Raw genomic sequence first — 19,031 nt, forward strand, 5'->3', positions numbered from 1 at the left:
CTCTTTAATATAACTCTGATTGTATTCATCTGAAAGAAGAATGGCATATACACTTAGGATGGCTTGAGGGTGAGTAAATCATGGGGTAATTTTTTATCTTAAAGTGAACTACTCCTTTAAAGGTGCTCTTTTAAAGGTACATCTCCTCACAATCCGCTAGCTGCCTGTCCCCTGAACACACTGTAAAGAAACGAGGTCTCTGTAGACAGCCCAGGCTCCACAAATGGCAACAAAAACAAACTGGCCCAGCCTGGACCACGAAACATAACAAACAGTGTTCCAGCCAATAACCGACAAGAATTATTTGGGGGTGGGGTTTGGGGGGTTAGTGCACGTGCACATGAAGGGGGGTGTGGGGGGTGGAGGAGAGAGGAGCATGAAGAGGGAAGTTAGCTAGAGGAGAGATGTCCTAGACAACGACAACGACTTAACGTTTTTGATATGGCCGACACACGACCAAAGAGATGACGTTCCGATGAACAAATAACAAAGAATAGGGAAAAGGAGAAGGAACACGCAAAGTCCCGAATTTACATCGGAAAAGCGTTCAAAAGGTGGCGAGAACTGGACGGACTGTACTCGCCGGTAGAAGGGCTTCCAATCCGACATTCAGGTGGCTCTGTTTTTGCTGGACAGGCGTGTAAATCCAGTTTGGTTTTTCTAAATGGTTCATGACTGTTTCAGGAAGCACGGGAGGGAGGGGGAGGGGACGGGATGAGGAGGAGGGAGGGTCGAGCTAGCCTCCGTTTTGTTTGACAATACTTTGAACGTCAACCAGAAGTGACGTCACCCAGCATCGCTTAGAACAGCTTTAAGCTACACAAAGAAAATCCCACTCTAGAACTGTTGTCGTGATCCACACAGAATGACTGAAGCACTGACCAGTTTCTCCTTGAGTTTGAGCACCAGGTCGACCGTCTCCACCTCGGTGTGCTTCTGTATCCGCAGCTGCAGGTCTTCCTCACACAGAGCCTCTAGGTGAAGAGCTTCCAGCTTCTGCATCATCTCCTTCCTGCGGTTTCTGAACCAGCCATCGAAGTTCGGAGACCTGAGGAACTGCCTGCGCGAGGACAGACGAAAACAGCAAAGATGCATTTAAAGGGAAACCTTTTATATTTTACATTGAAGAAAAGATTTGTTTGGGAAGACCAATGTAACGTGAACATCCTAACTCTTCCATGAAGACTGGTTACGCATTTTAAAATCACATTCTGATTGAAACTGATTTGCTAACAAATATTTCAGAGCAATTTGTGAGTGATACTGATGAGAAGCATCTCAACTGAATAAATAGCTCACAAATCAGGATTCATTATGGCTTGTGAGCAAGTTTTACAGTCCGCAAAATTCTGAAGAAATATATTAGAGCCGAGAAATATATGAATATATATAATTATTTACATTATATATATAGAATGTATTTACATTATATATAATTTATTTAATTATATATATATATATATATATATATATATATAATATATATATATATGATACAATATAAACATAATATATATAAAATTATATGCATTATATATAACTTTTATAAAATGATATATTTATAATATATAAATGAAATAAAATATATATGATACAATATAAACATATAATATATATAAAATTATATGCATTATATATAACTTATTTAATTTATGTAAATTATATATATTGTAATTGAATTTGATATAAATAAATTAATAAATTAGATTGATATATAAACTAATAAAATACATGACACAATAAATATAAATTATATATATATATATATATATATATTATTATTATTATTATTATTATTTATATATTATATTATTATTGTTATTTTAATTTCCTCTGAGAGCAGCTGTACCTGTAGAGGCCGATCCAGTCTCCTTTGAGTCGTGAGGTGAGCTGAGGTCCGGCCTTCTCCAGGGTCTTCATAAACTCCTCCTGGTTGAACGGCCGCAGCTGTGGAGGACTCTGGGAAATGAGAGAAGGAACATAATAATAGAGGAATATAACAGACATAATAAAGTTGCTAAATTAATTCTAAAAGAAAGAGAGAGAAAAAAAACGTACTTTCCAGGGTGAGATGCTCTTCTGTAGAGGCATGAGACTGGCCACATAACGCTCCTGCAAATCAAACATATAGTATTAATTATAGAATTATATCCTAAATTAACGGTCTGGAATTTAAAGACTTCATCACACATGCATTGACCATGTTTTTAAGGTAGTTATTTTAGCATTATTTATATACTATATTATACTATTTCTTAAAATATTTTTAATTATCTTATATTTATGCATTTAAGTAAGTTATTTGATTTAGTTTAGTTTCAGTTATTTATGTAATTTATATTTTACTTTATTTCAACTTTTTTTTTAAATGACAAAAGCAACTTCAATAGTTTAAGTTAACAATAATAACTCTGTCCAGGTGCGTGCGAATGCCGTCGCATCATTGATTTTGTATGCAAAGAAATGCTCCTACCAGTGGTATGATGAAACTCTGTGTAAGTTCCAGGAAATATCGACGCAGAATTGCATTCTGGGCCGCTGAAGGGCGCTTCTGTTGAACGCCCTGATGTTAACCACAAAAAAAAAACTGAATTAATAAATCTGCGTGAATGTTTTAGCAGTGATATAATACACCAGAGAGACACTCACCTTCTGGAGCTGCTTGATAATGTCCTCGTCTTTGTTCAGGAAAGGTTTATATGCAGTGTAGACACCTGAGACGAACAAACACTGAGTTTTAACTGATTCTTTTGCTTTAGGAAATTGTACAGTTCTGTAATTCAAACATTAACAGAAAGAAATACAAAGACCAGAATAAAAACCTACATGAATACAGAACACAATAAAATGAACTCATGATAGTCTCTCATTCAAGTCTCACCAGGTTTCGAGTCCAAAGTCTTCAGATTTTTTAGTTTCTTCACTTTCATCTGTTTAGCCATCTCTCCTTTAAAAACAATTAAGATATTTATGATAAAGAACAAAGACAACAACCTCAGTCAAATCGTTTTGTTTTATTACATTTTTTTCATTTGTATAAATGCTTTATTGCTCATTCCCAGCAAGCAATTTTGCATTTAAAAAAGACGTTTAATAGCCGTCCAAACACACAACCCTGACGTCTAAGCTGAAACAAGGCCAAATTTGGGCTTTCAGTGAAAATGCCCAAGAATAGATTTGTCATCAATTAGATAAAGAAATGAAATGAGTGAAGAAATGAAACTAAACACTTAGTTTACTTTGCTTACACGATGGAATATCATTCATCTATGTAACCAAATTCAAGGTTATTTTTTGCTATAAGTGTGTTACTCGTCGCCGGACTATATCGGGTCTGTAGTTAACCTAGACGCTGAAATGACGGCTATTGCTTGCTGGGTTTAAACTTCGTAAAGTCATAATATTGCTGAAACATGTCAATGCTTCATTAGCTTTAATTGTACATGCATTTGGTCACTATTTAAAGGTCAGAACCTGCTTGCTTCATGTCTCCGATGCGGATGATGTGAGGCCAGTGCTGGAGAGTTTTGGCGAAAAATGGGTTTGTAACTCCCAAAATGACCGAAGGCCTACAACACAACACACAAACACACAAACACAAGATACGGTTACCAGAGAGCCAGTAAGAGTGTCACATGTCTGAGCTCCAGAAATACCCTCATCCATCGCTCGTATTGATTATACACTCATCCTGACACTGATTGAGTTACATGCTGTGTTTGTAGGTCAAAAGCACAAAAAACTCAGAATATCACAAACCTGTCTATACACACACACACAATATACATGTTCAAATACATACTATACTAGTGTATTTATAGTTGTATTATATACTAAATAAAATAATCCTATAAATGATATCAAAATTATAGAATGAAACATATTACAATAATTGATGCAGCGTACTGAATATATTAAAATCTAAATTAATTATTATACAAATATTTAATGAAAACAAATATTAATATATTAACAACAATATAAACATTACCAGAAGGAAAATATAATATTATAAATTACAATAATATAGTATAATAAAATTAATTACAATATTTAATACAGTATAGCAAATATTAATATGAATACATTAATATGAAAATTAATACATATAGGCTACAATATGAATTAATTATTAATACATGAAATTACATTATAATAAATAAATGAAAACACACACAGTCAAATATACATGTGTATGTGTGCGTTTTCATTTTATATATATATATATATATATATATATAATTGAATTGCTTTCACTAAATGTTATGATATTTTGTTTTTGTATTATATTTTGTGTGTGTACATTGAAGTGTATATACACTGCTGTTTAAAAGTTTGAGATGGTAAGATTTATAACGTTTCTAAAGTTAGTCTCTTCTGCTCACTAAGGCTGCATTTATAAAAAAATATATATATATAAAAAAAACTAATATTGTGAAATACTGTTTTCTGTTTGAATATATACTAGTCTTTTATAGATATTAAATCTAAAACAATATATTTTGTTTGTATTATATTTTGAGTGTGTGTGCATATACATTATATATATATTTTCTTTTATTTATACATTATATATATATAAATAAAAGACTGCGCATCACTCATCCAACACATTGTTTACTTACGGAGCTTGTGTTCGAGTGGTGTATTCCTTAAACTCACTGTCATGAATGGTGAAGTACGGCCGGAAGTCACTGCAGTAACGCAGAGGAGAGATACAACTGCACACACACACACACACACACACACACACACACACACACACACACACACACACACACACACACACACACACACACACACACACACACACACACACACACACACACACACACACACACACACACACACACACACACACACAGAGAGAGAGAGAGAGAGATTGCTTGCTTTAAATTCACATCATTAACCAGCATTAAAAAGAAGTGATCTAGACGTCAGCATTCGCTCTAGAACCGCATTCTGCTCATATTCAACACTGTCTGAGTCTGTGGTGGGTAACGCTGTCTCTGTTGTCTCTGTACATCACACACACACACACACACACACATTGCATGAATTATCTAGCCGCCCTCTTTCAAGGTCGACCGCAGCGTGGTCATCATTCAACTCAGCATCACAGAGCCATTAAACCTGTTTTAGTACTGCAACACACCCCATGCACTTCATGCACTGAACTGGGAATTAAAATTTTCTGAAGGGGAAAACATATATGGCTGAATTAAACTAACATTTCCACTCGCCATTGTGTCGTGTTTACTACAGTGGATCAGGTGATCCGAGCTGCTGTGAGTGAGTGGAGGCGGAGACTAATTTGCATATTCATGAGTCCGTGTATACTAAATTATAAGCAAGGGTGTCGAGTTACATTCAAGCTATTTTAAGGCATGAAGAAATTATTTTCACAGGAAACGTGTCAACTTAAATATGTCATCATGATTATCAAAGATGAGTTTTAAGGGATAAAGTTATTGACTGCAGGGGGACTTTAACAGGTTGTAAAATCACTGTCACACAATCTCACGTACCTGACCAATGCCAACACTGTGTCTGAAGATTCAGCCGGTGACGGCGCCATGACCACCAATGCTTCCCCCAATAACACAAGCTCCCACAACATCTGGATATGAAAAAACACTGGATAGAAACACCTGCAACATGAGAAACAGTGAAAACAGCAAACAGTTACAGATCAACATCAAACTAATGGATGCTGAAATGAAAAGGTTTTGATTACTTAACACCATATAAATGATTTTTACAGATTAAGTGTATAAACATACAGGTGAAACGCGAAAAATTTGAATATCGTGCAAAAGTTCATTTATATCAGTAATTCAACTTAAAAGGTGAAATAATATATTATATAGACTCATTACATGCAAAGTGAGATATTTCAAGCCTTTGTTATAATTTTGATGATCATGGCTTACAGCTTATGAATATTTTTAAAATTTCTGAGATTTTGAATTTGGGGTTTTCATAAGCTGTAAGCCATAATCATCACAATTATAACAAAGGCTTGAAATATCTCACTTTGCATGTAATGAGTCTATATAATACATTAGTTTCACCTTTTAAGTTGAATTACTGAACTTTGGCACGAGTTTCACCTGTACTATGGCCATTCAAAAGTTTAGGGTAAGAACGATTTTTAATTTTGGAATGAAATTAAAAACCAAGGACGCATTAAATTGATCAAAAGTGACAGTAAATGCATTTATAATGTTACAAAAAAACTTCTATTTGAAATAAATGCTGTTCTTTCCATTTATCAAATAATCCTGAAAAAATATATATCACGGTTTCTACAAAAATATGAAGCAGCAACAACTGTTATTAACACTGATAACAAGAATAAGAAATGTTTCTTGAATGTTTATCAGAATGATTTCTGAAGGATCATGTGACACTGAAGACTGGAGTAATGATGCTGAAAAGTCTTTAACTATATATTCAAATAGAAAACAGTTGTTTAAATTGCTAATAATATTTCACTGATCAAATCAATGCAGCATTGATGAGCACAACCCCAAACTTTTGAATGTCCGTGCACTTCTCCCAGCTACCAACAGGAGGCCCCAGAGGACAAGCAATACACAAATCCAGCCCAACCATGAAATACAGTACACTATGTACCCAGTCACAGTAGCACACACACACTAAATGTGCTTTACCTGAAGAGATCTACTTCATGGACGGTCGGCAAGACAATGGATACCAGACTGTCGCTCTGCGAAATAAAAGATTAGACTCCATTACGTAAGAGCAAACAGAAATGACACATCGCCTACAGGCCTGGCAGAGGCAATGCTTCTCATACCGGTGTGGACTGGACGAGCTGAGATGTTCCAGGCTTGTCATAACATGTGGGGATGCGTAGCTGAGGAGAGCAGATGGCAGCGTTCGTTAATAAAGTGCACTGGAGTTTCACACACTTGGCTAGTATCTCACAAAGATTACCTTCATGACCACACCCATGATGGGGAGCGTAAGAATCTTCCCTGGGCACGGCGTGGGCCACCGGTCGATGTCATTGCAAGCTTTAATGTAAAAACAAAAACATTCATTAACAAATAGAGGTCAACAATGCATCATATTTTGCTATGCAGTTCCTGTGCTTTGAGTTGTTGCTGCATGATATATTCTGGTGCACTGCGAAAAATGCTTTTCTTACTTAGTATTTTTGTCTTGTTTCCAGTCCAAATATCAAACATTTCTTAAATCAAGATGCATTTACTAAAGTAGTAAAATGACATTAGATATTAAGTCTTGTTTTCTGGGGAAATAAATAAAAATGAAGTGAGTAAAACAAGCAAAATTATCTGCAAATGGGGTAATAATTATTCTGTTTGAATTAAGATTATTTTTCTAACCCCAATGGCAGATAATTTTGCTTTTTTAAATCATCAACTCACTTAATTTTGATTAGTTCCCCCAGAAAACAGGACATAATATCTTATGTAATTTTACTCATCTAGTAAATGCATCTTGATTTAAGAAATTTGAGATATTTGGACTGGAAACAAGACAAAAATACTAAGCAAGAAAAGCATTTTTTGCAGTGTGGCAAGATGTGGCTGGGAAGTGTTGCATTGTGGTTGTGATTGTGGTTGATTACAACCATTACAAGTGAAAAGCACCAGCTCCTTTACAATGCAAGTCTAAATGTTTTTGTGCTTGTTTTCTATCCACGACACAAACGTCCAATCAAGTTGCAGGATGAGTGAAGCAAGTTTCGTATACATGATGATTTTGAAATGTTCCTGGCAATGGTCCTAATAATGATGCTTGATTTTGCAAAGAGCACTAATGGTGCGGAGCTTGATTTGTTATCAGAATTGGTTTGTTGTCCATGTTTTCAGGACTCACCGGCCTCTAAACACGGCTCCTGCTTCTCAAAGTACTCCGGGGCGATGAGCTTCAGCAAAGAGTGGAAGAAGGTCACGTACGGCAGCTTGCTGATGAGGACCAGCGACTGGAGGAGAGACACACATGCATACATGATGAGAGAAAGGTCATGAAGTTCACAAATCCTCACAGGATACAGGACAGAACACAACAGGCGAGATCTTAAAGGAATAGTTCACCTAAAAAAATAAAACTTCATGCTGCTTCAAAACTCTAGGACTTTTTTCTTTCATGATATAGAAACAGAAGTACATTCACACTGGTATACATTCTAATATGCTGCATAAAGTACTTTTAAGACACATTAATGTGTGATTTTAGTCATTTCTGGAGCTTGATTTCATTGTGTGGTACATCATAATTGATCCATCAGACTTCTATGGCTCATATAGTATGATATGGCGAGAATATGGAGCTTATACTCTAGAAAAAAAACAAAAAACAAACAGACACTAGGTTTTTAAGAAGTATCTTCTGCTCACCAAGGCTGCATTTATTTGATAAAAAACAAACAAAAAAACAGTAATATTGTTTTCTATTTTAATATATTTTAAACTGTAATTTATTCCTGTGATCAAAGCTGAATTTTCAGCATCATTACTCCAGTCTTCAGTGTCACATGATCCTTCACAAATCATTCTAATATGATGATTTGATGCTCAAGAAACATTCATTATTATTATCAATGTGTAAAATAGTTGTGTACAATTTTTTTTTTCAAAATTCTTTGATGAATAGAAAGTTCAAAAGAACAGCATTTATTTAAAATAGAATATTTTCTAACATTATAAATGTCTTTACTGTAACTTTTGATCAGTTTAACTCATCCTTGATGAATAAAAGTATTGATTTATTGTATTTATTTCCCCCAAAAATAAAATTAAAATTCTTACTGACCCCAAACTTTTGAACGGTCGTGTTTAATGTTACAAAAGCTTCAGATTTCAGATTAATGCAGTTCTTTTGAACTTTCTATTCATCATAGCATTGTAAATAACTGTTTTCAACATTGATAATAATCATAAATGTTTCTTGAGCATCAAATCATCATATTAGAATGATTTCTAAAGGATCATGTGACACTGAAGACTGGAGTATTCAGCTTTGATCACAGGAATAAATTACACTTTACTGTATATTCACATAGAAAACAGCTGTTTTAAATTGGAATAATATTTCACAATATTACTGTTTTTGTTTGTATTTTTAATCAAATAAATGCAGCCTTGGTGAGCAGAAGAGACTTAAAAACATAAAAAATCTTACTGACCCCAAACTTTTGAACGGTAGTGTACATTTTATTAAGAGACCCAAACTAAGCAAAAATATGCAATTTTGTGCAAATTCTGATATTTATATGGTCAAAAAGTAAGATGAAATTCTAATAGCTTGTAATGTAAATCAATTAGATATTTTTAACACTAATGCAGACGCTTACAATATTAAATGCATATAAATATCAGTCGTCACTATATATCTGCCAATAGTTTTATGATCAAAGCTATGTAGTTAAAACATATAAATCAATGCAATACAATGATGAAATCAAAAACCTGATGGATCATATTTGATTTAAAAATTATGTATGGATAGTGTTCATCTTAAAAAACATTACTAATAATATAAAAGTTATTCTTATGTTAACTTCATAAAAATCTGTAAATATTTCACAGCAAAAGGGCACGTGAACCACAAGCTGAAGGTGTACATTTGTACAATTACACTAACAGGACCTTTACTTGCTTAAAAAGTATTAACTATCAAATTAGACGACAGACGGCATGTAGTAGATTGTGCGCAACAGATTTTCAGCAACGTTTTGATCATGTTGATGATCATTCAGAGGCTTTATAATTTCGTGTATCAAATATGATCCAGTAGGCTTTATAGAGTTAAGGACCAAATGTAGATGCATCAGAAATCAGTTGGAAGTGGAAAAACAACAGCTGTAGAGAAGCTAACATCGTGCCGTTAGCAAAGAAAACAAACTGGGTTGTGTCGGCTCATGTCAAAAACCACAGCGTTTTATAAAAGCTCAGTGAATCACATCAAGAATTGCATAAGAAGCCGCAGGGCAGAAAAAGGGTCCCAGAAAGCACCTGTGTCTTCAGAAATAACGAGAATTAAAGGCTCTTGAAAAATTCCAGAACTACCAGCGAATCTCCGCCTCTATTTTTAGGGTGTGAACAACGTTCGCGCCGCTGGTGATAGATCAGAATCACACTTCAGAAAAGCAGACGCAGGATGCTCGTGTGGTGTTGGGACTTGTTCAGTGCTGTGCTTGAGCGTAGCTAGCAGCAAAGGTAAAGATACTAACACATGGCAAGCAAACATGGGACAAAATGAAGCAAAAAAAAAACATTTGAGGCTTCTCACAGACTAAAGACACCACTTCATTGTGCTCAAATCACTGCGACACACACCACTCGAACAACGGACGGTGATGACACGTGCAACTGTTAATATCAGAAAGCTACTTTTTGGGACTTTAGCTTATTCACCGTATCCCCCAGAGTTAGATAAGTCCACACATACCCTTCTCATCTCCGTGCGTGCCGTAACTCTGTCTGACGCACACACCGCTAGCCTAGCTTAGCACAAAGACTGGAGGTAAACGGCTCCAGCTAGCATACTGCTCCCAATGAGTGACAAAATAACGCCAACATTTTCCTATTTACATGTTGTGATTTGTATAGTCACAGCATGTACGAATAACAAGGTCACATGAGACACAGCCATCTTCTAACCGTATACATACTGGGAACTATATTCTCAGAAGGCGAAGCACTGCTACTTCTGCGGAGTGATTTGCTCGCAGCGCTTGAGAAGCCCCGTGGTGAGGAGCAGAGAGTTCGCTCAGAGTTGGAGTAAATCACTCCGCAGAAGTAGCAGTGCTTCGCCTTCTGAGAATATAGTTCCCAGTATGTATACGGTTAGAAGATGGCTGTGTCTCATGTGACCTTGTTATTTGTACACGCTGTGGCTATACAAATCACAACATGTAAATAGGAATATTTTGTCACTTATTGGGAGCAGTATGCTAGCTGGAGCCACTTACCTCCAGTCTTTGTGCTAAGCTAGGCTAGCGGTGGGTGCGTCAGACAGAGTTACGGCACGCACGGAGATGAGAAGGGTATGTGTGGACTTATCTAACTCTGGGGGATACGGTGAATAAGCTAAAGTCCCAAAGAGTCGCCGTGTTCCTTTAAAGGGATAGTTCACTCAAAAATGAAAATTGTGTCATCACTTACTCAACCTCGTGTTGTGCTAAACCTGTATGGGTTTCTCTGTTCTGTTGAACACAAAAGAAGATATTTTGAAGAATGTCGGTAACCAAACAGTTGATGGACCCCATTGACTTCCATAGTGGGGAAAAAAAATACTATGGAAGTCAATGGGGTCCATCAACTGTTTGGTTACCGACATTCTTCAAAATATCTTCTTTTGTGTTCAACAGAACAGAGAAACCCATACATGTTTAGAACAACACGAGGTTGAGTAAGTGATGACACAATTTTCATTTTTGAGAGAACTATCCCTTTAACACAGACAATGGCTGAGGGAGTGATGATAAATTTGACATCTTTCTCTCTTCTGACCAACGTAATTAAAGTCTCTGTATTTTTTCTTTATGAAAGTTGTGGGAACACTCTATTTGGTATTTGAGAAATGGAAACTGGAAAAAATATGGCTGTAGTCTCTCAGTCATGGTTATAGAGCGCAGAACTCGGGATACAGAAGTAAAAAAAACTCTCTGGATTAATTTTCTTCCAAGGGAAATTGATTTTTAACGATACACGCACATATAATGCTTTAACAAGCATTATATGTGCTTGTTAAAGCATTTTCCATTCATTTCTCTATGTGAGAAATGTATGGAAAAAACACTGTTCCACACGACTTGTGCTTCTGAGAGCCCTGGAAATGTGAAAACGGTCCATTTGAGTAGATGACAGGAACATAATGTGTATAAATTATGACATAATGTGCACCAAAGTGCCAGGAATTAGCTCTAGGGTGGATGAAACACAAATTGCTTCTTTGGAGTTGTTTGTTGCACCGCCAGAAGCAAACTGCATGTTACAACAACTACCAAACATCACTTTAAATCCATCACCTCCCTGATCAACTCAACGTCTGTCATGAGGCATCAGGTTCATGGTGAGGGTCAAATCATTGTGGTCGTACCTTCTGAAAGTAGCCCCTCTTGAGCGACTTGTCTCGCACCTGTCGGAAGTACACGTACCCGTAGTAATAACCCTGATCTCTCTGTGGGAAAGAAGAAAAACATGCACATTTCCTCTTATTAGTGATGACATGCAGGGTTTGAATATTAACTTTTTCACTCACTTTTAGGGCTGAACAATTAATCGCACTTAAATCGAGATGGCTTATCGCGATTTTAAAATCGCAAAGGCTGTGAGTATTTGTTATGCGCAGCTTGTCGTTGATGTACGGCTCTGTAAACGCTGCTCCATCTGAAAGCACTGTGAGTTTGAGTCACTTATAACATGCATTTGAAAAAACAACACGCGTCAAACATCTTTCCCAAACATGAGAAGCATTTATGAACCTCTTGTCCAACAACAGACAACATTTAAAGGGATACTTCTCTTTTTTTTGGAAATAGGCTCATTTTACAGCTCCCCCAGAGTTAAACAGTTGAGTCTTACCGTTTTCAAATCCATTCAGCCGATCTCCGGGTCTGGCGGTACCACTTTTAGCATAGCTTAGCATAGATCATTGAATCGGACAGGACCATTAGCATCTCTCTCAAAAATATGACCAAAGAGTTTCGATATTTTTCCTATTTAAAACTTGACTCTTCTGTAGTTACATCGTGTACTAAGACCGACGGAAAATAAAAAGTTGTGATTTTCTAGGCTGATATGGCTAGGAACTATACTCTCATTCCTGCGTAATAATCAGGAAACTTTGCTGCCGTACCATGAGTCCAGCAGGCGTAATGATATGACGCAGCGCCTGAAAATAGTCCCCAGCTCGGTAACTTCCAACGTGACCGGGACTAACCTATTAGACCTATTTTCAGGCACTGCGTCATATCATTCGAAACTCTTTGGTCATTTTTTTTGAGAGAGATGCTAATGGTCCTGTCCGATTCAATGATCTATGCTAAGTTATGCTAAAAGTGGTACCGCCAGACCCGGAGATCGGCTGAATGGATTGGAAAACGGTAAAACTCAACTGTTTAACTCTGGGGGAGTTGTAAAATGAGCCTATTTCCAAAAAAAGTGGAGTATCCCTTTAATAACATGCACTTACTCCAAACTCACTCCATACAACAGTTGAGCTCATCCTTCTGAGATGATGTGCCTTCTTACACAGAATAAGGCAGTCGTGTATTTATAAGTCATGTTTAATCAAAGCGTTTCAATCTTCTGTTTATTCAGCTACAGCGATAGGGATTTCCTGGAATGATGCGGCGTTATTGTACTTCTGCGGCGGGGCATATTTATCGTGTTTGCATGAGAGCGCCCTCTGGCGTTCAGATGGGGCAGTATTTACTACCAATCAGCCGAGATTCACTGACAAGCTGCGCATAAAATAATCGCAGCCTTTGCCAAATCGCGTGCGGTTTTATTGCGATTAATCGTTCAGCCCTACTCACTTTGGCTACTAAATCTTTAAGTTACTGGCCATTCAGAACTTCTACTAGCCAAAAAAAGAAGAAGAAATACACCAGATTAACTAGGTCACAGCATATATATTGATTTCATACATTAATTTCTTATTCAAACAAAACCCTGTCATCCAGCCATCTCCTCCCTTCCTCTTTCATCCTCATCATTTTCAGCAAAAATTTTGGGTGCACAAATCAATACAAAGAACATAAAAACAATGTGGGATGCTGGAAAATAACAATGTCTTTTCTGTTAACCAAATGCTTTTTAATCTTCGCTATTGCTTCAATGCAAATGAACAAGCGCGCCGTTATTTGTTGCGTAGTGACGTGTGTTCAAGTAAGCCAGATATGAGCAGATTCTGTGCAATACGCTGCATTTAATATATCATGATGACTCACGAGTATTTTGACTAAATCTGTGCAGTTTTGGCTTACACAAACTTTCCCAGCAAAGTGAGTAAACATAATAAGTAACCTGCCAATTTGGCTAACAGCATTACCCACCACAGTTTTAACCGCATTCGACAGGTGTTAATTTCAAACCACTGATGACATGTAACAAATTACTTGCAGAAGTATTTTAGTGACATGATGATTAATTTAGGGCAGTGGTTCTCAAACCTGTCCCCTCGCCACTGCACATCTGGCATGTCTCCCTCATCAGACACACCCAATTCAAGTCTTGCAGTTTGTACTAACGAGCTGATAAGTTGAATCAGGTGTGGAGACATGCAAAATGTGCAGTGGCGAAGGGTCCCCAGGACAGGTTTGAGATGAACCACTGAATTAGGCTACGTTTACATCATAGACTGTAAAAAAATATGGACGTAGTGTCCGTGACGTCACCCGTACGTTTCTGAAGACCGTTTTTGAAGCCTAAAGTGGGCGTGGCCGACCGTCGCCATCTTGGCAGCGCGTCACTCCCGAATTTATTTATTTTTACAGTCAGACAATGAGCTGAGGTAACGTGACGGCTAACAGACAGCAGACAAACGGCTAATGATGACTAATGACCACAGCAGCGGGAATCCACCTGTCACTCAAAAGTGGACACACCCTTAATTATGCAGAAATGTAAGGCTTAATATAATTTAAACGGATGAGTTATAAAAAAAATGCACTCCCCTCACAGTCGTCATGAAGGGCAACATTAGCTGTATAGACCAAAGCCACTTTTTGCCTCAGGCTGTAAACATGTTTTTTTCTGCTGTGAAGTTGGGCATTTCAACATGGAGGAGATGCAGATTTGACTCACTTTTGCGGCCAGCTGATGAATTTCCGTTTAATTCACTTCCGTGTTGGTTTCAAGAGAGAGACTGGGAGGTTGCCGCTTGGTTTACATATGGCCGGCTATTTTCATAAACGGACATTTCACCCTATCCGAGTCTCCGTTTTCAAAAATAACATCGTGCACACCTGTCAGTTTTCAGAAAAGTGTTCATTTATACGAACCCGTGTATATATGCCGTCAAGAGCATGCCAAACCTGTAGGTGGCAGTGTAACGAGAAGCTCAAGCCCATGTTAGCCAATCAGAACCCCGATAGCAACAATAATAGAGCAGCTGTATTTACAAATGCAAACAGACGAAAAGGGTACTTTGCACCCACATAAATGTGACTGCTACTATTAATGCATCCATGATCACCATAGCCAAATGAAAATGTAAACATAGGTCGCACTTTTGACGCAGGTGCAAGTTCTGTCGCATACTGTGACGTCGACTGCCTAAAACTGCAAACGAAGTTTTCCAAAATCTCCACTCTGGACGAAGAATCGTTTTCAGAGGCGAAATCTCCGTTTGCGTGTAAACCAAGGGCACAAACGAAGGGAAATGTCTCAGTTTTTCAAAATAACCATGTTCGTGTAAACGGGGCCTCAGGGCAATCTGAATGAACAAGGAGCACAGTCAGCACTGACCTTGAGAGAGACCGGCGCATCTCGCTCGAAGTGGTCGAGGAAACATCCGAGTGAAGACTTCCTGCCAGTGGCCTGCCGGAAACGGAAGCAGAACTGTGTGTCCCCCAGACAACCTGTGACCAGACACACAAACACTCACGTTTATCTGCACAACTACACAGCGCAAATGTGCACAGGCTGAAACAAGGACGTTTTATAGAAACCATGCTTGTTTTTTTTCCAAAACATATCTGACTTATTAACTTCAGCCACAATATCATTCAGTCTGCTAAAACATCATCTCTCAGAAATAAATGTTCTGCTTTTGTATATTAAAATCGCTAACAGGCTTCAGTTTGCATCATAGTACAGCAAAAACTGCACTTGGCATGTTGTATAATAGACAAAAGCTATGAAGACACTTCAAATTGTTGTGAGAGAATTAATATTTGGAATTTTCCATTTCCATCAATATTTCCAGAATTCCAAAAAAACTTTACATTTTAAACGTGCATGTTAACCAAACTTTTATACTGTCAACTTTTAAGATGAACTAGAAAATATGGCCTCAAAACAGACTTAAAAGAAACACAACAACAACAGAAAGAGTACATTTTGATTTCATGGGGTCTTTAAAGGGGCACTATGTCATTTCTAGCGGCATCTAGTGGTGAAGTTGTGAACTGCAACCAGCAGAAGTTACGGTGGCCGACAGATGTCGTCGTCGTCCGAGACAGCAGAGAGTAGCCAGTTCAGCAATGAGCTTTCTTTACAAAGGTAAATTAAAAAAATAGGTTTACCTAATTATTCAGTAAAACGATGTTATTGCGAATATTATTGCTACTTGTTCATCATTGTGTCAGTGTTTTATTCGCTGACTTTAGCTATAGCTTCTTTGCACGAAGAACAACATAGTGACGAAACGCGTTTGTCCGTTTAGGGCTCCTGTAGAAACATGTCTATGTAAGGAGACCCGCGGTGTAGAGAGAAATGCCTCATTCTAAGGTAATAAAAACATAACGATTTATTAAGTAAGGTCTTTATACACCACTGAAAACATAGCCTAGTTATGTATATGATATTGCATTTCTGTCAACAGATCCTCCTAAATATTACACAATGCACCGTTAAGCAAATTTAACAGTCAATAAATCACTATGAATAACACTAAACTTCAGATCAAAAACAAAACAAATCAAAAACACACACATTGTATACACACATGTAATAAAAAATGTACAGGTAATATATATGTATGTGTGTGCTAAAAAATAGTATGTTATTAATTGTAACATAAATAACATAAAAATTAAATACGATCTTCACTTAATCTGGAGCTCTTTCTATAATCTGCATTTTGTGTAACAATTCACTCTCAGAAAAAAAGGTACAAAAGCTGTCACTGGGACAGTACCCTTCAAAATGTTTCTTATATGTACCATTTAGGTACTAATATGTACAGTTTTGGTGCCAATATGTACAATTTAGGTACTAATATGTGCACTTTTGGTGCCAATATGTACCTTTGAGGGACTACTATGTGCACTTTTGGTGCCAATATGTACCTTTGAGGGACTAATATGTACAGTTTTGGTGCCAATATGTACCTTTGAGGGACTAATATGTACAGTTTTGGTGCCAATATGTACCTTTGAGGGACTACTATGTGCACTTTTGGTGCCAATATGTACCTTTGAGGGACTAATATGTACAGTTTTGGTGCCAATATGTACCTTTGAGGGACTAATATGTACAGTTTTGGTGCCAATATGTACCATTTAGGTACTAATATGTGCACTTTTGGTGCCAATATGTACCTTTGAGGGACTACTATGTGCACTTTTGGTGCCAATATGTACCTTTGAGGGACTAATATGTACAGTTTTGGTGCCAATATGTACAATTTAGGTACTAATATGTGCACTTTTGGTGCCAATATGTACCTTTGAGGGACTACTATGTGCACTTTTGGTGCCAATATGTACCTTTGAGGGACTAATATGTACAGTTTTGGTGCCAATATGTACCTTTGAGGGACTACTATGTGCACTTTTGGTGCCAATATGTACCTTTGAGGGACTAATATGTACAGTTTTGGTGCCAATATGTACCTTTGAGGGACTAATATGTACAGTTTTGGTGCCAATATGTACCATTTAGGTACTAATATGTGCACTTTTGGTGCCAATATGTACCTTTGAGGGACTACTATGTGCACTTTTGGTGCCAATATGTACCTTTGAGGGACTACCATGTGCACTTTTGGTGCCAATATGTACCTTTGAGGGACTAATATGTACAGTTTTGGTGCCAATATGTACAATTTAGGTACTAATATGTGCACTTTTGGTGCCAATATGTACCTTTGAGGGACTAATATGTGCACTTTTGGTGCCAATATGTACCTTTGAGGGACTAATATGTACAGTTTTGGTGCCAATATGTACCTTTGAGGGACTACTATGTGCACTTTTGGTGCCAATATGTACCTTTGAGGGACTACTATGTGCACTTTTGGTGCCAATATGTACCTTTGAGGGACTAATATGTACAGTTTTGGTGCCAATATGTACCTTTGAGGGACTACCATGTGCACTTTTGGTGCCAATATGTACCTTTGAAGGACTAATATGTGCACTTTTGGTGCCAATATGTACCATTTAGGTACTAATATGTACAGTTTTGGTGCTAATATGTACCTTTGAGGGACTACTATGTGCACTTTTGGTGCCAATATGTACCATTTAGGTACTAATATGTGCACTTTTGGTGCCAATATGTACCTTTGAGGGACTAATATGCACTCTTTAGGTACAAAGGTGTACCTTTTGAAAAGGTACTGCCACAGTGACAGCTTTTGTACCTTTTTTTCTGAGAGTGAAGGGAATGACATTTTCAGGTCTTCCAAATACTCTCAAATAATCCATAAATTAAGGAATCATCTGTACATTATTCTAGAAGAACCAACAGGATAATAACTTCAGGCTGTTCTGATGTCCCGGGCCCGACTGCTCCGGTTTAGCTTTGGACAGGCATGTTCGTGTGTTTGTCTCTATTTCTGGCTTCTCTGCATACAGTGATGTGTGTGTGTGGGCCACCAGGAACAGGGAAGGTGGTTTGAGTGAGTGTGAAACCGGATTACTGGATCTATCTGCAGGCCGTGACTGATGGATTACCTCATCCTCCCCTTTAACCCTTTCCTCAACACCACGGGAGTCTATAAAAAGCAGCTTTTACACAATATTTAGAGTTAATCCCACTGAACGCAGTTCAGCACACAACAACGTCCAGCTACACGCTCGTTACATGCCAGATCTAGAACACTCATTTAAATAATCCAGCACAAGATGATCAGGACAATCACTAATAATTATGCTTTAATCCATAGCTAGGGCTACATCTGTTATGATATTTAAAGTGGCCTGAACATGGAAAAGACAAAAGAATAGGTTGACAAACGGGCACAAAATGGCCTGTTCAAAAATAGTCATGACTTCAATATTTATTCAATACATTGCGATTGATCATTTTAATAATTAGACCACAATTGAAGTATTAATATTCCCACTACAAGCTCCA

General features: G+C 37.3%; 1 protein-coding gene across 1 annotated transcript in view; it reads right to left on the minus strand.

The window, feature by feature from the left end:
• dennd6a (DENN/MADD domain containing 6A) overlaps nucleotides 1-19,031 on the minus strand; it is a 29,791-nt gene that overhangs the window by 3,535 nt on the left and 7,225 nt on the right. The window contains exons 4-18 of the mRNA XM_082155851.1: nucleotides 15,474-15,586; nucleotides 12,100-12,180; nucleotides 7,873-7,978; nucleotides 6,964-7,043; nucleotides 6,824-6,883; nucleotides 6,678-6,733; nucleotides 5,529-5,651; nucleotides 4,626-4,721; nucleotides 3,475-3,569; nucleotides 2,882-2,947; nucleotides 2,650-2,714; nucleotides 2,474-2,563; nucleotides 2,059-2,112; nucleotides 1,850-1,959; nucleotides 883-1,060 (exon numbers count right to left, since the gene is read on the minus strand). Of these exons, the coding sequence (XP_082011977.1) occupies nucleotides 883-1,060; nucleotides 1,850-1,959; nucleotides 2,059-2,112; nucleotides 2,474-2,563; nucleotides 2,650-2,714; nucleotides 2,882-2,947; nucleotides 3,475-3,569; nucleotides 4,626-4,721; nucleotides 5,529-5,651; nucleotides 6,678-6,733; nucleotides 6,824-6,883; nucleotides 6,964-7,043; nucleotides 7,873-7,978; nucleotides 12,100-12,180; nucleotides 15,474-15,586 (1,373 nt within the window). The remainder of the gene's footprint in view (nucleotides 1-882; nucleotides 1,061-1,849; nucleotides 1,960-2,058; nucleotides 2,113-2,473; nucleotides 2,564-2,649; nucleotides 2,715-2,881; nucleotides 2,948-3,474; nucleotides 3,570-4,625; nucleotides 4,722-5,528; nucleotides 5,652-6,677; nucleotides 6,734-6,823; nucleotides 6,884-6,963; nucleotides 7,044-7,872; nucleotides 7,979-12,099; nucleotides 12,181-15,473; nucleotides 15,587-19,031) is intronic.

The sequence above is a fragment of the Leuciscus leuciscus genome, assembly GCF_965113295.1.
Source record: "Leuciscus leuciscus genome assembly, chromosome: 23".
NCBI lineage: Eukaryota > Metazoa > Chordata > Actinopteri > Cypriniformes > Leuciscidae > Leuciscus > Leuciscus leuciscus.